General features: G+C 43.3%; 1 protein-coding gene across 7 annotated transcripts in view; it reads right to left on the bottom strand.

The window, feature by feature from the left end:
* ANKS1A (ankyrin repeat and sterile alpha motif domain containing 1A) overlaps window positions 1-26795 on the bottom strand; it is a 179888-nt gene that overhangs the window by 95750 nt on the left and 57343 nt on the right. For 4 of the 7 annotated variants that reach the window (XM_043591219.1, XM_043591222.1, XM_043591218.1 and 1 more), the window contains exons 2-8: window positions 13606-13686; window positions 11687-11843; window positions 9816-9878; window positions 2748-3044; window positions 1874-1949; window positions 1484-1585; window positions 1283-1384 (exon numbers count right to left, since the gene is read on the bottom strand). In XM_043591219.1, coding sequence (XP_043447154.1) covers window positions 1283-1384; window positions 1484-1585; window positions 1874-1949; window positions 2748-3044; window positions 9816-9878; window positions 11687-11843; window positions 13606-13686 — 878 coding nt within the window. The remainder of the gene's footprint in view (window positions 1-1282; window positions 1385-1483; window positions 1586-1873; window positions 1950-2747; window positions 3045-9815; window positions 9879-11686; window positions 11844-13605; window positions 13687-26795) is intronic. The other 3 variants (XM_043591224.1, XM_043591220.1, XM_043591223.1) reach the window with 1 other exon arrangement.

Below are 26795 nucleotides of genomic sequence, written 5' to 3'. Positions count from 1 at the left end.
GCAGAAAACTACTTTGCTCCACGGACAGGAGAAAAGCATGACAGTGTGTGTTAGAAGAGGGTTTCCTTGAGTTTCAGTTGCTCTTTATACCCTGACACTTACAAGAGACTTTTCTCTAATTCAACATGGCAAATCCTTGACATCTATGAGAGACACCTCTCAAGACCTTTATAAATTCCCAGAACCTCAATACCGTGATAGAATAAACTTAAACCATAAAATGTAGCAAAGTGTAACTGGAAACTTAAGTAATCCTTTAAATTCTTAATAAAAACCTCCCTGTGCTCAAGCAAAATAGAGGACCGTGAAGCCTTTCTGACACAGAGGCACTGTGCAAGGTTAAACTCACTCACCAGAGAACTACAAACCTCAGAGTACCTGGGATCCAAATTTGTGACTCTGAAAAATCACCTACTGTTATGGACCAGCGATCTCTGGGTCTCTGGCAAATAGTCAAATTGTAATCGTAAAATCCTTGAAGGCCAAGAGCTTAGTGAACTCCTAATCCCATTACTAGTGGATTATGAGGTCAAGAAAACAAGTGGGGGTGGTGGTGGAGGTGGGGGTAGCATGGACTCCACAGTAGAGACAGGCTGAGCACCCTTTAACCTTATACCTCTGCTCTCCTCTGAAAAATCCCTTTCCCTTTTCAGTGTGTGGCTTTGTTCCGTTCCTCCAGCCTCCTGGCTTTCTTTACTGTGCTTGTATCTGAGGGAAGGTGTCAATCAGCACTTTGTCCTTCTCACTCATCACACCTAGGACCCAAAAGTCTGCTCAGTAAATCTGAGGAGGTGGATTGTAGCTAACGACGGAGAGGCTGGACTGTCTAGGGAGTGCCCACACCACATTTGTTGGCCAAGTGACATATTACCAAAATCTGCCGCGTCCACATCTACCAACCAGTTGATACTCGTCCAATATTTAACGTGGGCCAACTATGCTCAAAGCATGACAGTGTGTGTTAGAAAAGGGTTTCCGTGAGTTGTGAATTCACCTGGAGATCAAACCACCTACAACACATCCCAGAAGAGACCTCACAGAGCCAAGTGTAAACGTGGAGAATCAAATAAAGTAGGAAAGAAGAGGTCCAAAGTCAAAGGCCTAAGCTATGTCCAGTAAAAGTTCATATACTAGCTGGAAAACAAGACATTTGGATACGAGCTTATTAAGTGCTCCCAACCCCCTGAAATTATTACTTAAATGAAGATGCTTTCATTCTACCAAAGCCCATTCAACTCTTCAAGCCGAGAGCGCCTGCGCTGGCAGAGAAAAGCCACCTTACCCTGAGATTTCTGGGGTATGGAGTCCATACTGGAGATGACAGCTCCCTGGGATGTGGGGGTTCTATCTGCCTCTTTTGCGCTTCTTTTTCCAGTCATGTGATCTACACGGGAAGACAAAAAAAAAAAGCTGCACCAAATACAAATGCTGTGGTTTGGCCAGTGTGTGCCCTGGTCGCCCCGACAGGCAGATGAACTGATACCTTCAATCAGTGCTGCTATCTGCTGGCTCTTTTGAGAAGGCAGTTCCCGGACGGTGTCTAGGGCAGTCAGTCCACGGTTATCTTTTATGTTGACATCAATTCCTAGAAAGGCATACCAGGTGGACCAGGGGAGTGAGCAGTTTCAAGTCAGCCTCAAAGAAGGTCAAATTCCAGGACACCCAATGCCCCGAGTAGCATGATCAACATTTTTCGTCCAAAGCTATTTAATCCAGCTATCCAAGAACACTTCGTACACTTGCAATCAATCAGTGGAGACAGACATACATTGGGTTTGAGTGCAGCCAGCAAAAATCCCCCTCTGGGGAGGCTAGGGAGAAACGACCCCAACCCTGGCATGCTGTGTAAACAAGAGCGCTGCCGACCTCTCACCTGCAGCCAGCAGGATTTGCACCACATCGGTCTTGCCAAACAAAGCAGCCTCATGCAAAGCACTGCCCTTCTCCGTCTGGAAAGCAAACGAGAGCGCAGAGCAGCATGTCGTCAGAACAGTGACCCAGGTTTGGCGTGGCTCCACACGACAAACGGGACATGGACAAGAAGGGACGGGAAAATAAAATAAACCACACAAAGTTCTCTGTCATTATCTTTCCCACTTTTCTTGTCTGGATTCCGAAACCACAATCGTGGCCCATATGCAAAGTGTATCTGAAGTGCCACCATCAGGCCACACGTAAACAACTGCACAGCGACTCTTGGAGCCACCTATTGGTGAAACTCCTCAAAAGTCCACCTTCCCGGGTGGAAGGGATAATGAGAAGAAAAGTACATGGGGCAAAAAAACCACCTTAACTTCACACGTGGTTTGGTCAACGTGAAGCCTAAGGAACAGCCATTCAACCGAATGGAGAAAGCTAACACCACAGGGAAGTGCTAAGTCTCCCGTTGGCAAGATCAAGTTGATGGGACTTTGCAGGAGGCAAGCGCTGGCAGTGGGAACACCTGTACAGGAAGATAATGAAATTTTTCTGATTTTCAGAGAGAGTCCACAAGCACATCTTTTCAGGGCATAATGACGAGATATTACCCCTGAAAAGAAAAGAAAAGAAAAGAAAAAAAAAAAAGATACCAGACTCACTTGAGGAGTCTGTCTCTGAAGTGTCACATCAGAATGAGTCAACAAATGGAAGCATCTGACACGTGGGGTGAAACGTGCTAAATAAGAACACAGCCCAGCAGCATGGTACTTGTGCCTTTTCCAAAATGACTAGGTCCCCTGGGCCCGGGGGTATGTCCGCCCCGCTACCTGGTAGTTGCTATCCATGCCGGCGTCCAGGAGGACCTGGACCACGGCTTTGTGGCCGTTCCTTGCTGCCAAGTGCAGGGGGGTGTGCTTCTTAGTGTTGCAGCTCAAGAGGTTGGGGTGCGCGTTCAGGAGCATCTTCACCACCTCCAGTCTCCCGTACAGCGCCGCCAGGTCCAGCGGTGTCTCGAATTTGTTGTTGCGCATGGTGGGGTCTGTTAGCTCCTCTAAGAGGACCTTCACCACCTCCGTGTGGCCGTACTGCGCTGCACAATGCAGGGCCGTCTCGTTGTCGTTGTTCTAAAGAGTTAACAAGCAGATCACATCAGAAAGGTAACTGGCCGACTGGCATACGACTGGGGCAATCACATGTAAAACCACCGAAGTTTAAATGAGAAAAACAGCAGCAATATTTGGGGACTATTAGGTGTCAGTCAGAACCCAGACGTACTCCCCAGCCAACAAGCCCGACCGCTCCAATCAGCCACGTTGTGCCCCGGTGACTGCCAGAGGGGAGCTGTCACCTGCTCACGCGTACAGCCTCCTCGTGTGTGCCATGAAGGAGGGGGTCTACAGATTGGAAGGAGAGTGAACTAGGGCGTGTGGAGGGCCTCGGGCAGATGCCCTGGCGCCCGTGAATACCAACCATATCACTGCCATTGACTCATTCTAAACTTCAACTGGTTTTACAGTTTATATTCAGTCAACCCTGTAGTTCGGATTCTGGATTCGTTGATATCCACTGCCTTACAAACAAGCTTTTTTGGAAGAGCTTGTCATCTGCATAGCTCCTTGCATGCAAATCAACCAGCCAACGATCACAGTAACAGAGCAGAGCACCAAAAATCACTCTCAAGGTATCAGCCAACAGCCATTTCCAGGGGAGGGAGGCACTTGAGCTCAGTCCCAGAGGAACATGGGGCCCGATGTCGCCCTGTGCCTGTGCCTACTCCAGGAGCCTGCACCAATCAAAGCATGCGGAATCTACAGTGCAGGGAAATATTTCTTATGTCAGAAAGATTCAATCAGGCCCCGGAATGTTTTGTGAGAGGTGCAAAATATTCAAAGTTGTAACATGGCCGTCCAAACTCACAACCCCCATGGTCCTTTAATGCCAATTTTGTGTCACACTAAAGGTAGAACCTGGGATGAAATGGGAGAAGTCTGTGCTTCATCGATCAGGAGAAGCAAAATGTTAATCATTCCAATTGTGCTTTTTCTTTTACCACTACTGACAATATATAAGTAGAGCAGGAATAAAGTAATTTCCGTGACCTCTCCTTTTTTAGATGCACTAATAAAATAATTCTCCCACAAGATTTTGAGATTCCTAAATTTATCCAGGAGGCTGCTGCCACCTTAGGGAAACAAAGCTTATGAGGTGGGTGTCCAGTAAGTCAATATTGTGCACCTTTCAGTGATCAAAAGGTAAAAACGAAATGTTTCCACAACTTCTTTAATTCTATTAATTACATTAAAAGTAACAGACCAGGAGTTACCCAAACACGCATGCAATTCCATCTGCTTTTGATCTGGCATTTGACTGCATCATTTTTTCCAGCTACGCCAAGTGTACCAGAAAGATCCAGAGGTGCTGGGACCGAGGCCCCAAAGGGCCAGAATGATAGCAAAGAAAAATTTTTTAATGAAATAAGGACAGATAAGGTGATAGCAGGAGGCACATGCAAAGATAAATGCACACAGATAAACAGAAGAAGCAGCACTGAGCTCAAACACGGCTCGAGGAGATTAGCAGCTGAGTGCAGACAGCCTTCACTGGCCACAGGACACAGCCCGTTAGCAATGGTCTCCTGTGATATAACTGCGCCCAAGGGGCAGATTCCACGTCAACCTAAAAGTCTGGAGGGAAGGGGAAAGCGAGCAGACAGCCCATCTTTGGGGTTCCTGGTGACAACCGGTCACTAAGACACCCCATTTGGAGTGCCCATTTCCGACTGAGCGTGAGGCCCTGAGCCAACTTAGAGCTGTCGCTTCACTTTCTCAGGATGAAAGGCAGCTACATCTACAAAATGCACAGGAGCTTTCTTTTCAGTGGTTCCAGAGCAGAGTAGCAACCCAAAGAAGCTTTAAGAGGATTCGCAGGGTTTTACATCTCAAGATTAGCATGGCAGCAGGGCCAAGAAAGTCAGCTTATTCTTATTAAAACTCCAATCCAGAAAAATGTGTTTACTCTGAAGCAGACACTGCTGTCTCTTTTACATCCAAGTTGTCTCCCAACAAGCAGAATAATCTGTCCTCAATTTTGTAAAGAGTATGCCATTAGAGCCTGAAGAACTCTAAGATTCTAAACTATCCAGCAGGAGGAAAAAAGAAAATCTGTTTGTTTGTTTTTTTTCAATTTTTTTTCGCTAGCGCTAAGGCAGCTACCACAAAGCTGCCTTACTGAAAGCAAGGTCTTGATCACTACCAAGCGAATTTCCTGCCTCTGTTAAAAATGGCCTAACCACATCTCTGCACAGTGTCATACTCAAATTCACACTGTAGAAAGCATCTTACTCATGCCTCAGTCTTGCCCGACACGGTCTGGTAACTATAATGCTCTTCAAGTCTGCGGTTACCCCATCTCTTGACTAGTGGACACAGGTCATCACAATGAGCTCTTCCTACCGTTTCCCTTTTGAGCCCGACAACTTTCAGGGCTGAAAGTCATTAAGTGTTGATTCATGGACCCCTAAGAAAGGGAGGGATTCCGAAGGAGAGCACAGACTCCTAAAGACCTGGAATCCTTCTCTTTCACACTCGGAGCATCTCACACACTCAGAGTTCCCAGAATCCTGTTACTATGTATTTGGACTGAGAAAGGAGACTAAGATCAAACACCCCAATTTTCCCCCAAAGTCTTTGCACAAACTCTCCATTCCTGCCCATCTTGAGACTCATTCTCATTTCCCCTTGCTATACTCAGTATCTCTAAGAAAAAAGATCCCAATACCTTTTACATATGGAGACCCCATTTAATGTGTAAATCCATTATGTTTATGTGCCATCTACATAACATACACATAAACTACAAGCAGCAGAAAACTATATAGAAACATTTCCACGGCTTTTCTCCTCTTGAACTATTCCAAGCCATCACTTCCCAGTGCTTAGACTACAGCCCAACTGTACTCTTGTCCATGGTTGATAGATACTTAAGTTAGAAACACCTAAGCTTCAGCTCTCCATAGCAACAATGGTATAGGTCCCAGAAATAGACCAAAATTGGAACAGAAGGACAAACTGAGCCTACTGAGATTTAGAAGACACAGGACAAACATGAGAATTGAGTTCCCATGGAAGAAGAGCTAGGTTTACTCTGTAGGGCTCTGGAAGGCAGAACTCTGACAGACAGATGGAAGGTTTAGGAAGACAGTTTTCAGCCAAGCATAAGAAACCAAACATCAGTGGCATCCAAAAAGAGGCAGCCAAGTAGTAGGTCTGTTACCAAGAGAAACATACAAACAAACAAATAAAACAAGGGGTAGATGACTCATCTTTCAGGTGAGAGAAAAGGATTTCTGCTCTGGATGGCAAGTTGGCCTAGATCAGGGCTTCTCCAACTGGCTTCGTTCTGGAATTACATGGGAGCTTAGAAGTAACTAAGTCCCACCCCAGACTTGCCAAGGTAGCACCTCGGAGGGTGAAGCCGAGGAAACTATTATTAAAAAGCTTACCAACCTAGCAGGCGCCAACTTGACCAAGCAATCATCTATCATCATAAAAAGTGAGATAAACTGACACCATGCGCCTTGTGACGTGAAGCACTACAAAGGAAAGAATATAACATCACTCCCGTGGCATTCCTGCTAAAACTGTATATAGCTTGAATCTAGTCATGAGGAAATAGGAGACAAATGAAAACTGAGGGAAAGTCTACAAAATGACTGGTCTATATTCTTCAGAACTGTCAATGTCACACAGGTCTCTGGGCAATGGGTTAGTGTGTTCGGCTATTAACTAAAAGGTAGGTGCTTTGGTCCCGCCCAGGGATGTAATGTTTGCAGTTCAAAAAAAGTCCATGTCGTGAAAGGCTAAGAAGGACTGAGGCATTGTTCCAGATTATGTATGATCCTGGACTGGATCCTGGACCAGGAAAAAAAATTGCTGTAAAGGACATTATTGAGGGAACTGGTGAAATATGAACACAGATTCAGTATCAGATACCATGATTGTATCGATGTTGAATTTGCTGAATTTAACAACTGTACTGTGGTTATACAAGTGAATGCCCTTATTTTTTTAGGAAATACAGGCTGAAGTATGTGGGGTTAAAGGGTCATGATGTCCATGACTAAATATCAACTCATCAACTACAGCAACAATATACATATATATTTGAGAGAGAGAAAATGTGCATGCAAATGTGACAAAATGTTAAAAATTGGTGAATTTAGCTGAGGAGTATAATGCAGCTTGTGGCAATGTTTTATAAGTTGAAATGTTTTTTCAAGACAAAAAGTTTTCTAAAAGCTTGCTAGGTGATTCAGATGCAATGAGACAAGCTGATCAGAATGTGAAGACAACTGGTCGAGACAACTTCCGGGTCTCTTCCGGCTCTAAAACTCAATTATTTTTAAGTGTACAGAAAAACAGACCTATCCTAAAACTAATTTGACTGTTGCTCACCTTATGATACTCAGATTAAGTTAAAGTTGCTTTAAAAGGAGCAAATGAGGGGCGCCTGGGTGGCGCAGTCGGTTAAGCGTCCGACTTCAGCCAGGTCACGGTCTCGCGGTCCGTGAGTTCGAGCCCCGCATCAGGCTCTGGGCTGATGGCTCGGAGCCTGGAGCCTGCTTCTGATTCTGTGTCTCCCTCTCTCTCTGCCCCTCCCCCGTTCATGCTCTGTCTCTCTCTGTCCCAAAAATAAATAAAAACGTTGAAAAAAAAATTTTTTAAAAAAAGGAGCAAATGAACAATTTTAATAGTTCTACCTGCTAAGGATGACCTACATTCTGGACTGGTTTATGCTGACTTGCTGAAAAAGGAAAGGCTCCCTATGTCGAAGAGGAAGATGAAACCTCATGAAAACTACCTCTGCTCCCAGGAAAGGCACCTGAGACTTCTTAATTTCTACAGGTGTCTGATGAGACTTCGCACACAAATGTACTTCCACAAAACAATTCCCAGACACAATCCAGGTCAATAAAATCCCACTGAACCAGGAAAAGAGCCAGGGAGGTTAGATTTAAACTAGCTCAAGGAGAGTCTGCATTCGTAGCAAACCCCAAACAGCTTTATCCCTTAATGCAGTACACATCATTTGGCCCTAGGGCGGGGGTGGGGGGGGGGAGTGAGGCAAAGGCCAGTATTTCCAAAAAGAGAAGTTATGCTCTTATTCCATTTAGACCAATTTTCTTTTATGTGTGGGAAATCAAGGGATAAGAAAATGTGCTTTCAAGAACCAAAGACTTACCCTTTAATCAGAGTTTTATAAAAGCTAACTGAACTAACCACTGGGTGGGAAAACAGTCACTTCAAGGTGCCTCACCACAAGACAAAACCCTGAAGAGACTGAGTGATGTTTCATTAAGCATCAATCCATGAGTAACAAAGAATAAATTCCAAAGTGCCGTTTCAGAATATTACTAGTTACCAGATAGTTTTACTTAGTATACATTATCTTACTTAAACTCCAAAACAATCCAGCAAGGTAGATGGTATACCCGACTTTACAGAAGAGGACACTGAGACTCACAGAAATTAAGTAACTTATTTAAGTCAACAAAACCAGTAAGTGGCAGCACGGAATTCAAAGTCAGGTCTGACTTGAAAGATTATGACCTTGACCCTTCAGAGTTTTCTCTACTATACCATGTCCAAAACAAGAAAAAAACTATGATAGGGCACCTTCCTATTTTGAAAATTAGGAAGCAGAATTTAGAGACAGTGGGCCAAACAAAAGCTAAGGTGTTCCACTACCCCAGATCAAATGCTGCTTCTCCACCATCAAGGTCCAACAGCTGAAGAAAATGGCCCATAGAGGCTGCCTGGATCCAGCCCACAGGGAGCTTTGTTTGCTAAATCAGTATTTCTCAAAGAATATCTGCCTTGCATTGGAAATGTACAGAAGTACCTTATGTTTCCCTTCCCTGAGGCTATTGTATTCAGATCAAGTGAAAGGCAGCTACTGTGAATAATGCACTGACTCAGCCAAACTCCAGACTGATGCCAAAAAGCAAACCTCACCTGAATGAAAACTCGGCTCAAAACCAGCAGGTGAGAGCACGAAGAGAGGCTCACCATCACCAACCCACAAGCTCTGCCTCCCGAAGTGGTGAGGGCCGGAGGGGCCGGGCAGTTCATCACCAAGCATACCGAACCATTACTCGCCCTGGCCTCACAGGAGGGAGACTCGAGGCCAGTGTCCTGCTTAGCCCTGCGACTTCATTTCCTATTTTGGAGCCCTTCCAACAGCCAAGAATGACCAAGCAGCGAGAGAAGCTAATGGCTGGGGAGAAGCAACTGAGGCTTTAAAGTCCCAGGCAGAAATGCACAAACTCAAGGAAACGAGGAAGGAGTTGCGATAGCTTTTAAGAGTAAAATGGAGTCACTGTGCCCCTGTCCCCAACATCTCCACTACCAGCTACTGAAAATGAGATTCCACTTCAAAACAAAGAGAGAAAACAGACTGAAAATTTTTTTCATCTAACAAGTACAATTTAATCATTTTCTGTGCTTGTTATAAAGTAAGCTAATGTATTTGACATCTTGTCATTGAATTTTGAATTCATTTTTGAATTTAAATGATTTTAGCAATCACAATGATGAATTATGCATATAATATGGTTCCTTCTATTTTCCCATTTTGGCCATTTCTAAGCTTTTCAGACATTCCGGGAAAATCACCCAACCTTTCCAGAATTAGCATGGGTTTTAAAAATAAAACCAAAACCCACTGAAGTTGCAATTTCCCATTCCCAGACAAGCCAAAAGCAGATGGGCTGAAGCAGACAAAGTCAGGGAGACGATGAGGAGCCTGAGTGGATAAGAGTGGAAGCCAGAGAGGACCAAAGAGGGGGTGCAGCTTGGAGAAATGATGCAGAGAAATCCTGGCAGCAAAGTACACACCTTGGCATTGATATAAGGGTCAAAGGGGCCGTACTTTTTGAATTCTTTGATCTCAAGAGCATTCTATAAAAAGGAGAGGAAAAGAAAATGTGATGATAAAGTGGATGAAATACATCAAAGCAATGCCCAGCCCTGAGGGGGCCCAACGCAAGAACAACTTGGATGTGCCTTCTGGGTGCTTGGAAAGGAAGTTAATGGGGAAGGCAGCCTTAAGGGCACAGCACACATCACCCCCTCTTATCCAAGCAACCAACTGGAACCACATTAATGGCTTTTAAATAAATCAATGTGGTACTATGACCTAGATCCATTAGGTCCTTCAAACTACTGCAGACATCTTGCCCAATCCCTGCCCCACCCACCTGCCTGCCAGATACTCAAAACACCGGGCTGGTGTCCCACCTATCAACGGATACTCCAGGCGGGAGGCAGCTGTGAGCAGGACAAGCTAGCACACTCAAGTGGCTCAAAAATCCAAGCAGCTGTGTTCCAAGGCAAAAGTGAGCAAAGACAGGATTAGAAATGGTTGCCGAAAATTTCTTAAATGGGAAGGACTTTAATGGGTGACTAGATTTTTCAACATTGAGGAATATTAGTTAAAAGCAAACTTCCTTGTAAATTTCCTCCAGATAAGAGAAATTACAATCACTTTAGCCAGGAGGAGTAAAACTGCATTTGGCTTCTAAAGAGGCAATTCTAGAGACAATTTTCATTCCTAATGTTAGAAAACAAACATCCTCATTGATGATCTTAAATTTCTGTTGCTCACCTATCCAGAAAATTCAGCCTAAAAGGGGAAAGGGAAGCTGATGAACAGCTACACACGTGCAATCTCCAAATTGAGAGATTTGGGAGCATCGCTTTAATTTTCTCAAACCTCAGAGTGGAGCTGCCCTTCTCTGAGTCGAAGTCAAGCTCTTAACAGCTCCCTGAGAATATGCAGAGCTTTGCTGATAGATAGGCTCGCAAGAATGGTTTCTTATTTTTTGAGGAACAACCCTGATCTAATTCTATAGGTAATTTAACAACCTCCTCTCAGCAAAGTCATTAGGCAAATAGTCCTGAGCTTCCTGAGAGGAGTAGCATCTCTCCCATTCAAGCAACCAGGAAAAGAACCTGCTTCAGTTCAGAGCAGACAGGAAACCAGAATGGCTTGTCACACAGGGAAAGCCCATCTCCTCTCAAATGGACACACACTCTCACATCCGAACTACAAGAAACGGTATTTTATGAGAGGATTGTCTAGAACTTGCATAATGCAAGTACAACTTTTTTATTTTCTAAGAATGGTCTCTGCTTTGTCAAAGCATGGTCACTCTTAAATCCACATTATGGGACCTCATGTAACTAGTTTCCATTCTGTTGAATCACCTCTGACCTCCACTCAGATGTTTTTCAGCACCGGCACGAGGCCTTCCACTTCTGCCAGTTCTGACGTAGGTAAAACAGCAGCCAGGTTCACACAGTACTGAAGCACACGCGGCAGACTGACTGCTGTGTACCGGCTAGAGTTGCACTGCCGTGTTGATGGCATAAGCACAACTCATAATTAATTGAGCCTGCCAGTTTGGAATGGCCTCGAAACAATTTCGCAGGATTTGCATTATTTCCGATTTTGCACAGGAGGTGTTTAGATTTTTATTTTTATAGCACTACACCAAATCTGCACGATTCAAACGCGTGTGAAGTACATCCTCGGGGGTGTAAGATCCCCCTGATGCATTGGGAGAAGTGGTGCTGGCAGGAGGGGAACCATTTGTGGGGCCTGGAAGAGCTGGTTGCCTGAGCTGTACACACTATGGGAACTGAAACAGTGCTGGGGCCAACGTCGGGCTGTAGCTGAATGGAAGAACGCTTCTCTTCCTTCCGACCTGCTCATTGACTCTGGTGTGTGAGGGCCCTTGATGGATGAGCAACCGCACTATCTGGGCATCTCCTTTCCAGGCTGCCAAGTGCAGAGGGTAACAGCCTTTAGAATCGGCCACGTTGGTCAGCGCGTCATTCCTCAGAAGAACCTCAACCACATCCCTAGAAGGCAAAAATCAATCGTGAGTTTGCAGAACCAACAGCTCTTTACATTTGTGCAGCACAAAGCCCTTTCACAGATATTCTCTCACGTGGCTGCCCTCTCTCTACCTGAGCTCATCACCCAGTCTCTTCCTTTTATGCCATGAGCTACTTGTACAGCTGCTGATACGAGGCTGAAACACCTTCAGCTGAACTACAATGACTCATCACCTCCCCATCTATCTAGGCTTTCTAGACAATCCACCTATACTCCATTATTCTGAAAACATCTGGCCCCATTGTCTAATAAACCTTGCAATGTTTCCTTGTTTGTGATGTTTAAACAGCATTCAGGGATAAAATTTACATAAAAGTAGTCGTGCAAGACAAATATCATTATTCACATTATTCAGAGCATTTAGTGATGCGGGAGCTAAAAGCAGACAGGCAGAGCAGAATTAAAGTTGTTGTGAACATAAACCAGACACATCTGGTATCATTTGATACGTCAAAGAAGAAGGACTTGGCTTTCTTCTTGGTGACACTGTTAATCAAGCTGATGCAAATGTAGAATTACCCCCATGCACACGAGGTCAAAGAAAACCCCCACTGTAAATAACAACGGCATCTGGAGAGAAACTTGGCTAACAAGTTGCAGTCACTTAAGTTCAAGATTCACTTTAATTCAGGTCACCCCACTAGTTATGGGGGCAGGGGGTTCCACAGAGTTACTGTCAGCTTTGTCTAAGACAGCTACAGAAAAGACATAATGATCACGTTCAATATACTTTAGAAAAGTGTAATGTACAAGGGAACGATCATCACCTGTTTTTGGCACATCAGAGTCAATTAGGCTGGGCCAAATATCACACAGGTGTTACAGAATACCTCAAGGTGGTGAGGGCCCTGCTCCTTGCTCAGCAAAATCTAAAATGGTTCCAATAATCCCTCCTCATAAAAACTGAACCTCTACTTCTTATCTCCTGGAGTATGAAGCCTCAGAATCTCTATAACACCCTCTGTTCTGTTACACTTTGGTTTCCATTCTTCCACATCCTGGCCGATCTACTCACTGCATCCACTACTGTGCCCGCCCCGGGGCTGAGCCGTCACATTCTCTCTCACTTGAAAGGCAGTGCCCTCTGGGAAAGGCTGCCAAACCATTTGAACCTATGTCATCTTCTCTCAGACTCCCCCTGAAGCACAGCTCCTCCATAAAACCTGCTGCACAAACCCTCCCCTCAACAACTACTACCAATACCTAAGAGAATTAAATAGGCCATATGGTTTATGTACCTTTCCCCTTAAGAATGGTTCCTGTTGTCTACCAGGCCTACTTTATGAGGCAAGAATGGCAGGCAAGAAGACAGAGTAAATAAATAACTAGCTCCTTTAGCAGAAGGGACCAGCCAATCTATTTTCAGTTTACAAAGGTACTGGTTACCTAACAGATTACCCAGCCCCTTTATGACCTGGCTGCCCCAAATGTGACCCTCATATTCAGGTCATTGTGTGGGACTGCACCATTTCAAAACAGAAAAGGACAAAGAGAAGAAAAAGGTAAAACTTAACCTTTGGTTGGAGTTTTTTGGGGGTGGAGTAGAGAAGGATGCCTAAATTATACACTGAAGAGAGACTTGGGAATTCTGGATACACTAAATTTAGTTTGTTTTTCCCTGTTCCTCAACACTACGGCTTAGTGATCCTTTATAGGAATCAAAAAAGACAATCTGAAAGCCTGGGTTCTGAAGGGTCGGGTAGGAATGTAGCAAAAAATACTTACTTATGGCCATTCAAAGCAGCATGGTGTAGAGGTGTGTACCCAGTGCTGTCAACACAGTTCACGTTTGGCCCCCTCCAGATGCTATAGAGGAAGTAAAGGAAAAAAAAAAAAAAAGTTTAGAGCCAGCTAGCTACTTAGAAAATAATTCTCTGCGGTGTTTAACCAAACTAGTTACAGTCACATGATTCCCAATAAAGGACAGAGGCTATTTACGACAGAAGTGCACAGCACTGAGGATACATGATCATTTGCGGAGTCAGGTGTCAAGACAACAGTGTCATCATTTAAGAGCTTGCTCTTCTGTACCCTTCTCATTGTTTTTACTTTTATTATTTTTAAAAATTGAATCCATTTTCTCTTCTGGCATATGTTTGAACTCTGCTCTATGATAAGTCATTTTTGCTCTATGATAAGTCATTGAAGTGTTACTTTTTTTTTTTTTTTTGAAGTAAACTCTATTCCCAACATGGGGCTTGAACACACAACCCCAAGAGCAAGAGTCTCATGCTCTACTGATTAAGCCAGCCAGGTGCCCCATGTACCCTTCTCACGTTTAACTACATTATTCACACAGTCTGGGAATCATGCCTCTGAATACTTCCAGGATTGTAAGAACAGTTCATTAAAAGGCCATCAAAAGTATCACTGAACCAACCATTCAGCCAGTCAGAGGTACTGGACACCCACCTCTAAGCTGGGGACTGAAGACTCAAGACAGACTCAATACAGACCTACGGATAATCCAGCAAGAACCAAGATGAAAGAACCCACATTAATAAAAGCACCAAGACACATGTGTTAAGACGCAAGAGACAACTGGTCTTTCCTTTGTGAAGGTCTTATTGCTAAAAAGAAGAATAACAACAAAATCTGTAATGTGAATGCCTTATTTGAATCAGAAATACTGCACTAGGAAGGCTGCAATGTCATCTTACTTAATCCTCAAAGCCTTAACTCGTACTTCTGTTTCACACCTTACTCCACTGGCCAGAGCTACTAAAATAATATTAAATAGTAGAGGGCTGCCTTGTTTTGTCCTTGCTTTTAATGAGAATGCCTCTATCGTTGGTAGTCTGTATGACTCTAACATGTAAAGAAAGTATGTTATTTTTTTTTTCCTTCTAAAAATGTTATTAAAAATAGTTGTTTAGGGCCACCTGGCTGGCTCAGTTGGTGGAGCATGCAGCTCTTGATCTCGGGGTTGTGAGTTCGAGACCTATGTTGGGTGCAGAGATTACTTTAAAAAAAATTTTTTTTTTTAAATAACTGTTTAATTTAAATGCATTTTCTGCATCGGTGAAAATAATCACAGTTTTTCACATTTAACCAACTAATATGCTATTATCAATATGTTTCCTAATAATGAGCCTTTCTTTCATTTCTGCAATAAAACTTACTTGGCCATTATCCATTATGTCCATCTTAGTGAACTGTACTTAAGAGTATCTACCTGAGAGTATTTTACTTAGGATTTTCACAACTGCATGCATAAATGAGGCTGATCTAAAGTTTCTGCTTTTTGTGTTATTCCTACTAGATGGGACAGGTGTTAGGCTTGGCTCACAGATCAGCTGGGCAGCTATCGACCCACTTCTGTATTTAGGAATCACTGGCATAGAGCACTAAAATGATAAAGAATCACCAGTAAAACCATCTGGGCCCAAAGACTTTATGCTCAGATGTTGGAGGCTGCATTACTTATAACAATACAATTTTGGAAATAGCCCAACAGTCCATCAATAGAGAAATGATTATGATGAAGAACTACAGTACAGAATAGAACACCATATTTATATGCTTATATTGCTATGTAATAAGAAAAGAGATGAGGGGCACCTGGGTGGCTCAGTCGGTTAAGCGTCCGACTTCAGCTCAGGTCATGATCTCACAGTTCGTGAGTTCGAGCCCCACGTGGGGCTCTGTGCTGACAGCTCAGAGCCTGGAGCCTGCTTCGGGTTCTGTGTCTCCCTCTCTCTCTGACCCTCCCCTGGTCATGCTCTGTCTCTCTCTGTCTCAAAAATAAATAAAACATTTAAAAAAATTAAAAAAAAAAAAAAGAAAAGAGATGATCGTATAATGTTAAAGACAGAAAAAGAAACAAAGTGGTTAATACTGTATAGAAAGAATCTATAAGCAAAACTAATCGGGATAGTGGATTCAATGCATAAGTTTACTCCATCTCCTGTCTAAAGTTCTATGAAGTACAGAAACGAGTCCTACCCCTACACCACAGACGGGTAATAGACAAACAGAGTCACACAAGAAAATAAGAAAAGATTCATCAAGTAACTGACAATGTTGAGAATTCCTAAAAAGCAGAAATCAGACAAGGTCAGCTCTACAGAGGCAGAGCCTGGAAGAATGAAATTAAAATAATCACACACTGGGGTGTCTGGCTGGCTTGGTCAGGGGAGCATGCGACCCTTGATCTTGGGGCTGTGAGTTCAAGCCCCACACTGGGTGCAGAGATTACTTAAAAATAAAATTTTTTGAAATAAAAGAAAGTAAAATAAACATACACTACTTTTCGCCAATCAGACTGACAAAAATGAAAACAAAGTGTTTATAAAGATCAGGAAAACAAGCACTCTTCTATACCACTGGTATGAGTTTGAATTGGTGAATTCCTTCGGGAAGACAATTGGCAGGATCCACCAAACCAAAAATAGGCATTCACTCTGAGCCAGCATTTCCACTTCCTGGCAACCATTCAACAGAAACACTTGTACACATGCACAAAGACACATGCTTGTACAGGACTCTGCTTCACCACCAGAGTGAAAACTAAAAACTTCATGTCCATCAGTAGGTGGGCAGTTCAATCTCAGGTGTGCCCATACGAAGAATTATATAACCATTAACAGTAACAACAAAGGAAAGAAAACAAGTTGGACCGAAGTGTCCTCACATGGAAAGATTTCCCAAGATACACTGTGTTAGGGGAATGTGAAAAAAAAGAAGGCATCGTGTAGTACACAAAACATGAGCCCCTGCTTTAGCAATGTGTATGTACACGTACACACGATGGATGGTGATGTGAAGAGGGCTCGCCAAGTGTTGACAGTGGTTCCCTCTGGGAAAGGAAATGTGTGCTGGGGGAACCTACAGGTGATGAGGAGGGACTCTCACATTCTGCTCTGTATTCTACCACACTGTTTAAAACCCAATGAGAATGCATTCATGTATTTTTATAATAATTTTTTAAAAGAAAGAGGGGAAAGAATCTATGCATAGGGAAAAGAAAACCAAGAAAAACATCCAACTGTTAATAATAAACGGTTGAACATATGTGATCTGGGCCGCTTGAATGGGCATGTCTATATTAGGTTTAAAGCCTTGAGATACATTTTCAGTGAAAAGAGAAGATACACATGCTTTGATATCTAAGTTATTTGTTCGTTGTCAATTAAGGATGCTGTGACAAGGTCAGGAGCCTGAGGTACATCCTGGTAACCCCCATCCTCCATTAAGCTTGGATTCCTACAGGAACTTCCAAACAAAGAGTTAAAAGCAATCATACCTCTTTGTCACCCATGTACGATAACCTTATTTTCTAAACCGAAAACTGTATGCCTATGCCTGACAACGGTGAGGACGGCAGTAAATGAAATGGGTCTGGAAAACCCAAGAGGTATGGTTTTCATACTTATTTTCAAACTGACCCACCAGACAACACATCATCATTCCATTAAAACACAGGTGACACCTAAGAATCAAAAAACAACTTGTTTGCCCCAAATCAGTGGCAGATCCAAAACTCCCATTTATAGAGTTCTTGCCATTTGGCCAAACAAGGACTTGACGATCTAACTGGGATGACAGGATGAGGTAAAGATGCATCAGTACAAGGCTGGAATAATAATCCGACAGCAAGACGACTGGAATAAAGCAACAGGGCTGGAAAAAAGAAAATACCAATAATGGGCCAGGCAGTCAGGAGCACAGGTTTGTCAGCTCCTCAGACCCCCTCAGGAATGTGCCAGCTCGTCAACGATCTCAATCCAGGTCCTGAAGTGACCTGAGAACTAAGCTTTAAACTGCCCTTGCTTTAAAAAAAAATGTTTTTTTGAAGGAGAGAGAGACAGTGTGAGCAGGGGGGAAGCAGAGAGAAAGGGAGACACAGAATCCAAAGTGGGCTCCAGGCTCTGAGCTGTCAGCACAGAGCCCGACGTGGGGCTCGAACTCACAAACTGTGAGATCATGACCTGAGCCGAGGTCGGACGCTTAACTAACTGAGCCACCCGGGTGCCCCAAAACTGCCCTCCCTTTTAACAAAAAAGGCAGGACTGAGCATGCTCTTTCTCTTTCTAACTTTCACCTCTATGTCTCTGGTTTAGAGGTGATTAAGCTTGGGTGTCCTATACTAGCACTAGAACTCCCTCAATACAATTTAAGAAGACAAGGAAGAAAGATAAGGACTTTCCTGCATTCAGCGGCAACATTTCCAACTAGTAAGGTCTTCCGCCCCTCCCCTGTTTTTTCTCTAACTAGCATTTTGTCTAAATGCCCATCTAGAAATCTGAGGAGATGGGGGCTATATTAAATAAAACCTAAATGAAAACAGAGAACTGTAATCTCTCTGCTTAGAATTTTAGCTTCAAACAGGATGGTAACAACCCCCTCCACCCAAGTGTCTTCCTTTTTGGCAGCCCAAGAAAAGAGCTATTTACAATCTGGGTCTTCCTCTCTATCACAGCTGTCCTGTTAGGTTTTTCTAAGACATTAAGTACCAAAGGGCTGCTCACCAACACACAAAGGCAAAATAAAACACGCCAAGAAAACCAGAGGGGGAGAAAAATGGTCCAGGAGATTCTTAAAGTTTAACCTATATAGATCGTACAGAAATGCAATGGCTGCCTTTGACTTGTAGAACAAACTGTCGCAGTATCCTTGATGGGTCTTAGAGGAGTCCTAGCAATCCGGCATGAAGCAACTGCACAACCCAGGTGAAAAGCTGAGGCTCCATAGTTAACCCACCTAAGTTATTCAAAACTTGCCTCTACCACTGCCAGTTGCAATGACAAGTCACTTAATCCTCCAGATCTTTCTCTGCATCTGTAAATTCTACTGTGATAGGATCCTCGGGGCTTAAATGGCTCATGGAAACTAGAACTAAACTGGTTTGAACCAGTTTAATTGCATTAGGGTTGAGAAGCCTAAGACGTGTCACAGCAACCCAACCACATGGACATGATGCCAGAGCACAGCAAGCCTTGCCTTCTGTGACTCAGAAACACCCAAATTGGAGATGGCATCTCAAGACATTGGAAGGGCGCCTGGCCGGCTCAGTCCGAAGAGCATGCGACTCTTGATCTCAGGGGTTGAGAGTTTGAGCCCCATGTTGGCTGCAGAGATTAACCAATTAAATAAATATATTTTTTTAAAGTAATGATATTGGAGAGGGCAAGGAAGAATATGACTGATGAGAACCTGTGGCTTTTGAATCCCACCTCAAATGCCTCTCTCCATTCATTTAAAAACTGACTATACATTGATCCATGGCAGGTGGCATGCTGGATCTAGAGGTAGTGATGAAGATGAATAGGCCAGCCATACAGACACAGCCTACTCTATACAGTGAGGCAGGTGGTGACTGAGGGTCTGCTCGCAGGGCTATTTGGGCATGTATTCAACAGCTAAGTTAAGTGTGCCCCCTACATGCCGGGCACTGTTCCAGGGCCTGGAAATGCAAATGAGAAAAGACAAAGTCTCTGCCTTCATGGACCCAGAACTCTAGAGGGAGGGAGAGTGAGCAAATAAATAGAAATATGGTGGCAGGTAATGGTAAGTGCCATAAAGAAACAAAGGAAGCAGATCGGGCACTCTAAGACTCAGGAAATACCTCTCTAAGCAGGTGACCTTGGAGAAGAGATCTGAATTCAGTGAAGGAAGGAGGGGCCTGGATGTCTGAGGGGGACAGGCAGAGAGAGCATCAAATGCAAATGGCCTGAGAAGGAGCATGTTTGACATGTGGCTGGAGAGCAAGAAGGAGCAGGGGGTTCTACGTCCAGGGAACAGGCTTACAAAGGCCTCAGGTGCGCTGAGGTCAATAAGCATCCACTAAGCATCTACTATATGTCAGGCTCTGGTGAAAGATACAAAGTCCACACTGAAGGAGAGGGGGAGCACTTTCAAAGCAAGAGGCAGGGACAGAGACTCTGAAGTCCAAACCATCATGACCAGACACTAAGTCTCTAAAAGATGGATCTGGATTAAAAGATCCATCAACGACACCCACAATTAAATCTACATATCACTCTTCAGACCTAGCAAAACTCAGGCAAAAACCTTAGGTAAAATTGCTGAAGTTTCTGTGAAATCAAGTAAGAACAGCAGAAAATACACAGAGACGCTTATTCTATCCAGCACAGTAAGTCGCCCAGTTCAAATGTGCCCTGATCCATAACACCTTTCGTGGCTCTACTGGCTCATATTAATCTCACCCACCTCAGATTTTCCAGATCATCTATGGCACCTTCGCCACAGCATTTATCACATTTGACCTTGAACCACAGTGAATTTTTTTACACTGCTCATTCACACCACGTATTTTAAGTTCTTTAGGGAAATCCCTTGTGTTTCTAAGAGCACAGCACTATGCAAGGAACTGGCTTAGGGCCACCAGCTTGCAACTTCTAACACTGGGTTTTTACCAACCTACAGTAGGTCTTTATGCACTAACAGAGTTGCTACACCTGTATCCATTAAAAATGGCAATCTCTTGAAGGGACATATAAGAATACTGCATTTGAGATGTCTGTCTATAAAACACAGGAACAGAAGAACCGTAAGTTAGAACCAAAGTGCCCAGCCCACTTTCATCTGTGACTATTCTATGGGATCAGATCTCAGGACTGAAGGATATCCTAAAGTGGCTCTGTGCTGGCAGTAAGCTTGCTTCATGTGGTTGTCCAGCCACTTAACAGCTTCGTTCAGACAGACAAGCAACGGCAGGCATCTCAGTGGGCCGGCGGAGTGTCCAATCCAGTTTGATTCAATTAATGTTTATGCACTACCTTCCATATACCATGGTGCTACACAGTCTCCACCCTACAGTGGGGAAGTCAGGCAAGTAAACAAATGACAACACAGAACAGTGTGTGACATTCTGAGAAGGAAGTATGCCAAGGGTAGCTTATAGGGAAATGGAAATAAGGGTGGTTTTGCAGAAGAGGAGACACTTGAGCAGAACCTTAAAGCTTAGAAGGAATCAGCCGGACAGAAGAAACAAAGAGGCAACACCCAAACTCAAGGTCTTTCAAGTTGTCCCAGCAAACGGCCAATGCACATACTGTGAGTGGCTGGAGCTCCAAAGTGAAAGAATGGTGGCTGCAAGCATGGAGAGGTAGGCCGAGCCAAACTATGAAGGGTCTTGGAAACTAGCAAACTCTGAGTGGGGGGTAATCAGATGTAGGTTTTAGAGAAATCCTTCTGTTGACATCTGGGAGATGGGAACGTAGATGGCTAATTTGCTATTCATCATGCTGTTGCGAGGGCCTGATATATTTCAGAATTGGGGGGGAAAACATCACTTTGCCAGGCAGTTGTGTAGATGATGGAGTGGAAGTGGTGTGTGACTAGGTCCATGGAGCCCGGCTGGAAGTCAGCAATTCAAGCATGCAGTGAGGACCTGAATGAAGGCAGTTGTAAAGACAGAGAGAAAAGGATAGATTCAAGAGAAAACAGAAAGGATCTGGTGACTAAATCAGGGTAGGGGCACAGGGTGAGTGAGAAGCGAAAAATTCAATACACAATGAGAGTAAACTCAGGAGGAAAACCAGGGCTGCTCTGCTTTGTGAATGGGATGTTGTGAGGTAGAGGAGAAAACGAGGGGAAGGGAAGAAAGTTTTGTTTTGGTTTAGTTAAGGCTGAAACGAATTTGGATTCCCCCATGCAGATAGATGTCCAGTCAGTAGGTGGGTAGCAGGGTCCAGAATACCGTGGTTACATGGTCAGTTTAAAATGATAATTTTCAAGTGTTTACATGCATGTTCCCCATATTTGACCCTTACAACCATATTTATGGAGTAGAAAAATACATATTATTGTTTTCGTCTAATAGGTAAGAAAACTGAATTTCAGACGATTTACTGCTTATCATACAGCTAATTAATGTGGCACTGAAACAAAATCCCACCTCTGACTGCTACTGCATGTTTTTTTTTTTTAGTTTCTCCAGGATCTTGAACTTGACTGTTGAGAGAAAACAACTTTGGGCTATATGGGTCTCCTCCTGTATTAATTCTCAGGAGGTCAAAGACTCTCAGAGCAGCACCAAGTCAGGAAAGGGCCTTCTCCATCACTGACTATAAAGAGAGAGCAATGGCAATGAACATGAAGGGTAAGAGAGGTTCTGAGCAATCTTCCAACCAATTTCATTAAATCATTAAGGTGTAAACAACAGTTTGTCTCATCAGCCTTTTTTTGCCAAAGGCCTTCACTGTTTTTCTCTTTTAGTTATCCTTGCAAAGGCAGATTTATCGTTGAACTTCAGCAAGGGCTGGCAGTTTTCCAACACAAGGAAGCACTGTCCAAAGTCAGTCTAATTTTAAAAAGATTTCATCTTACTCAAACAAATTTGACACATCCTTACTAAAATGCTTTCTACATATTTAACTGTTGAGGTTTAAAAGAAGAGATAACAAGGAGCCCATGAAACCATCCCTGTTGTCAAAGAAGCTTGTGATCTTCGGAGAAAGACAAAACTTACCAACATAAAACAATTAGACACAAAACCATCCAAAACAGTGCAACCCCCCCTAAAATCAAGTTAACTTGGAAAAAGTGAACATGTGTTTTACTTCTGCTCATTCCTGATCCCTATCAAAATGCAAGTGAATACAAACAGGAGAAAGAGAACAATAAACATAAATATGAACATTTTTTCGAAGATGAAAAGTAGGTAAGTTAGCAGAACTGAGAAAGTGAATCCCATGGCCATAAAAAGAGATGCCTTTTCTGCCTTCACACATACACACGCTGGGAAGACTCAGGGATTAGAGGTACCAGGTGGCACACGAGGCTAGGGATAAGGAGGGGTTGCAAACAAGAACTTGATACAAATTCTGTTTATGAAGAGGCATCAGACCACCAAATCTCTAGTCACATCCCGGGCAGCCAGTAGACGATTACACCTGTACCCAGGCAGGAGAAGGTATATCTATTCTGTGAAGAAGCTGGACGGGCTCCAGACTGGGGGAACCTCAGGAACAATAAAAGGCAGAGAGAGGCACTGTACTGAAAACAGAAGCCCTAAAAGGAAGTCTGCATCCTGAAGGACGGGATCTCAGCTCTGCTCCCAGAATGCTGGCAGCCCCACCCCCAACCCCCAAATAGAAGGTTGGAAGATTCTTTCCTGCAGAAACCAAATGATTCCACAGAAAAGTTCAATAGATGCAGACTTTGGGGATTCCCCATCAAACCAGGTAGGTTCCTGCACAATCATCCTATGATATAAAACCCATCCTTGCCAAGTTCTTCCCACCTCTATACAGACCATCCAATTTGCTTCTTAGTGTCTTGCTCTTAATTGAAAATGACAACCAAAGACGAGCATACATTTGATTGAGGAAGGTGTTCAACATGAAACGACACAGCACAAAACAAACCGAATAAAGGGACTCAAAGGAACAGAAACTGAAAATCAAATAAAATCTCAACCCAAAACAACAATAACAAACTGTGATCACACAAAAACAGGATTAGGAAAAAAACCTGTGACAATTAGTGAAAAGTTTTTGGAAATTAAAAAGTGATAGTAGAAATAAAAACATAATTAAAGAGCTAGAACATAAATTTGAGTAAATCTCATAGAAAGTGTAACCAAGGAAAAAGATGGGAAATACAAGAGAAAGGATAAGAAAATTAGAGGACCAAGAGTTCCAAAGAAAAGAGAGAAAGCAGAGAGGAGAATATTATCAAAGAAACTATTTAAGAGATTTTCCTAGAACTGAAGGATTTGAACCTCCAGTTGAAAGAGTCCATCCTATGTTCAGAACAATGAACAATTTTTAAAAAGACCCATCCCCAAGGCACACTGAAATTTCAGAATACATTTCAGAAGTCATGGGATAAAGAGAACACATTTTCCAGAGACAAAAACCAGTTTGCATATAAAGGACTGAGTGGCATCAGAATTTTCAATAGCATCTCTGGAAGCTGTAAGACAAAAGAGCAATGCTCTCAAAATTCTGAGGCAAAATGATTTCCCACCTAAGATTCTACAGCAGACAAATTATCAGTCAAGTATGAAAAGAGAATAAAGATATTTTTAGACATGCAGGGTCTCAAATTTTACCTCCCACACACCCTTTTATCAGGAAGTGACTGGAGGATATGCTCTACCAAATAAATGAGCAAACCAAGAAGAGGGAGATAGGCATCCAGGAAACAGGGCCAAAAAAAGGGAAAGGGAATCAGCCAAACAGCAAGCCTTGAGTGTGGCTGGAGGACACAGTGCTCTAGGGGCGTGTCTGTGGGAGAAAATGAAACTGACAAGACCAACTGATGTGTCTGCCTGGGATGTGGAAAATACATTAAAGGATTTAAAAAGCATGGTTGTAGTTTGGAAATTAAGAGTCAGCTGGGCAGAGGAAACTCTGAAAACCAACAAGAGAGGCAGTTAATGAACCGTATAAGAAAAAAAAATTTTTAGTATATTAATTGGGTTAGTAGGTGAATACTACTGGCTGCCAAAATAATACAAACATAAACATTAGGTACTGATGTAACTAAAAATTGTGATCTGAAGGATGAGGGAAGAGGTAGTGGATTGACAGAGGACAAGAAAGCTAAAAACTCTTCATAACAGACTGATAGAGGATGGCTAAAACTTAAAAAAAAAAAAAAACAAGAAACAACAGCATACAGCATAATAATCTGAAATATGGATGAAATACCTACAGAGAGCTAAAAGCTGGAAATGTTCGCTTTCCCAGAAAGGAACTCAGGTTCCTTCTGGGAAGAACGTCAGAAACGATTGTGACACTACATGACAGGCTGGATGAGTCCCTGTCAACTATGAAATGTATAATTTTGGTAACCTTGGCTTTTTGTGGCCATGTGTTTGTGTTTCAAGCATGATGAGAGGCAGTGACTTTGAAGGGTTTATTCCATCATGAGAGGGAAACACGAGCAGAAAGGCAATGCTCCATTTTAACTTCACAGGTGGCACAACTCACACAATGAACTCGGAAGGATGGCCTCCTTGTTCCTCAAAGCCAGCAAAGAGGGCTCCCCTGCCTTCTGCCAAGGACAGGTTACATCCAGTGTTGCTGTCTACAGCATCCTATTCTAGGCCCTTCTGTTTCTAGTCGGTAACTGGAACGAACACACCCAATACCACACACACGTAAGTCCACAAGTTGTTGGAGACCAGGGGGACTGTGAAACCCAGTACATTCACTGAATGACTATGAATGTTCAAGGTCATTGCTATCTGAGGCAAGCCTGGCACTGCCTCCCCACCGAGGCCTACAGCAGGGAGGGGAACGTGAACAGCAGCATGAGGGGCACCCAGTGAAACTGTTGTTTCACTACGGACATGGACATGACAACCTAGGAGGAATGCTGCCATGAAGTGAAAGTCACTACAGGAGTACTCTGCTGTTAGAATATATTCATGAGGGTTGATGTAGAAATCAAGTTTTCATAAGCCATATTTCCCCCATGGTTTACACTATTACTTCGGGGGCCCTTATCTTTTATTCAATTCAATTTACCTTGGCATGGCTTCTTAACACTGTTTCTGTTCTACAGCTGTAAAAAAAAAAAAAAAAAAAAAAAAAAAGGCACAGAACTGCTGAACTGCATGAAAATGACCTCCAGAGTTCAAGATTCTAATTCAACCTTAGTGAGTCATTCAATGCATGCACTCATCGAGCAAAACAGTTGTCATACTGCATGCTCCACTACAGCGGGGACTGTGCTTGTCTCATGCCACCTTCCCAAGTGGCAGTTACACAGTACCAGGCACCCAGAGAGAAGAAAGGAAGAGGCCACTGTTCTACTCTAGTACCTTACAATAAATAAGACCAAGTCTCTGCTCTGAAGAACTTCAGAGACACAGAAACAAAAAATTATAATGCAATTTCCTATGTGCTATAAAAGAACTGTGCAAAAGCTAAGGGAACACGGAGGAAGGCCTGGATGAATGGCATTTCCATTCGCAAGAAAAGGGATGAAAGGGCTTTGTAAACAGCAGGCAGAATGTGAGATCACACTGCAGCCAAGGTGATGTAAAAGCAGACACTTCCCAGTTTTCTGCATTCTTCACCCAGGGTCTCTTTCCTAAAAGACTAGGCTCCTTCCTGCCTCTTCCCAACCCCCCATTTCCAATTTACCTCTTCAATTCCGATCAGCTTGAGCAAAGCTCTCCTCCTCGGGAACGTCTTCCTTTCCTTTGCAGGCCAAGCAACTGGCTCTTCATGAGCTACTTAGAGAGCTTCTTTTACTTTGCCTTCATTACAATGTTTCAGTTTAAAGTTCTGTATCTGTCACTATTTGAGTCTTTCTCACTAGAATACAAACAACCATGTTTACCACTGTATGCTCACTGCCAAGAAAGAGCTGTACCTGGCACACGCTGAAAGCTCAAAGAATAAGAGAAATCTACACCTAAGTAATGAGGGAGCCTAGCTACTCAAAGAAAGGTATGGTAATTTTTAGATTAGAGAACTCAAATATCCTTTGCCAAGTTATTTCTTGGGTAAAAAAAAACGCTGCACAAATTTTACTAAATATACGTGCACACTCATTCCACCCTAAGATGACATGTTACCCTAGAAAGAAAAAGCACTGTTTCTTCTCTTGTTTAGTGTGTGTGTGTGTGTGTGTGTGTGTGTGTGTGTGTGTGAAGAAGTGCTTATAAGAATGATGTGCTCCCTGGCTTGTCAAAGTCCAGAGGTTTAACTGGGCTGAGGGAGGAAGGCCAGGTACCTTCGTCAGTCACGTTTGCAGACAAAGATGCCTTTGCCTTAGGGAAACCATAAATCCAGACTTTGAGACCCCTTTCTTGGAATTTTGACTCTAAAAGGCCTGGAAATAACAGCTAACATTAAATGTTTACCAGGGCACCTGTGTGGCTCAGCTGGTTGAGCGTGTGACTCTCAATTTTGGCTCAGGTCATGATCTCAGGGTCGTGGGATTGAGCCCAGTGTTGGGCTCTGGCTCTGCACTGAGCATGGAGCCTG

The sequence above is a fragment of the Prionailurus bengalensis genome, chromosome B2 (assembly GCF_016509475.1).
Source record: "Prionailurus bengalensis isolate Pbe53 chromosome B2, Fcat_Pben_1.1_paternal_pri, whole genome shotgun sequence".
Lineage (NCBI taxonomy): Eukaryota > Metazoa > Chordata > Mammalia > Carnivora > Felidae > Prionailurus > Prionailurus bengalensis.
The sequence above is the reverse complement of the archived record's forward strand: the minus strand, read 5'-3'. Positions and strand labels throughout refer to the sequence as shown.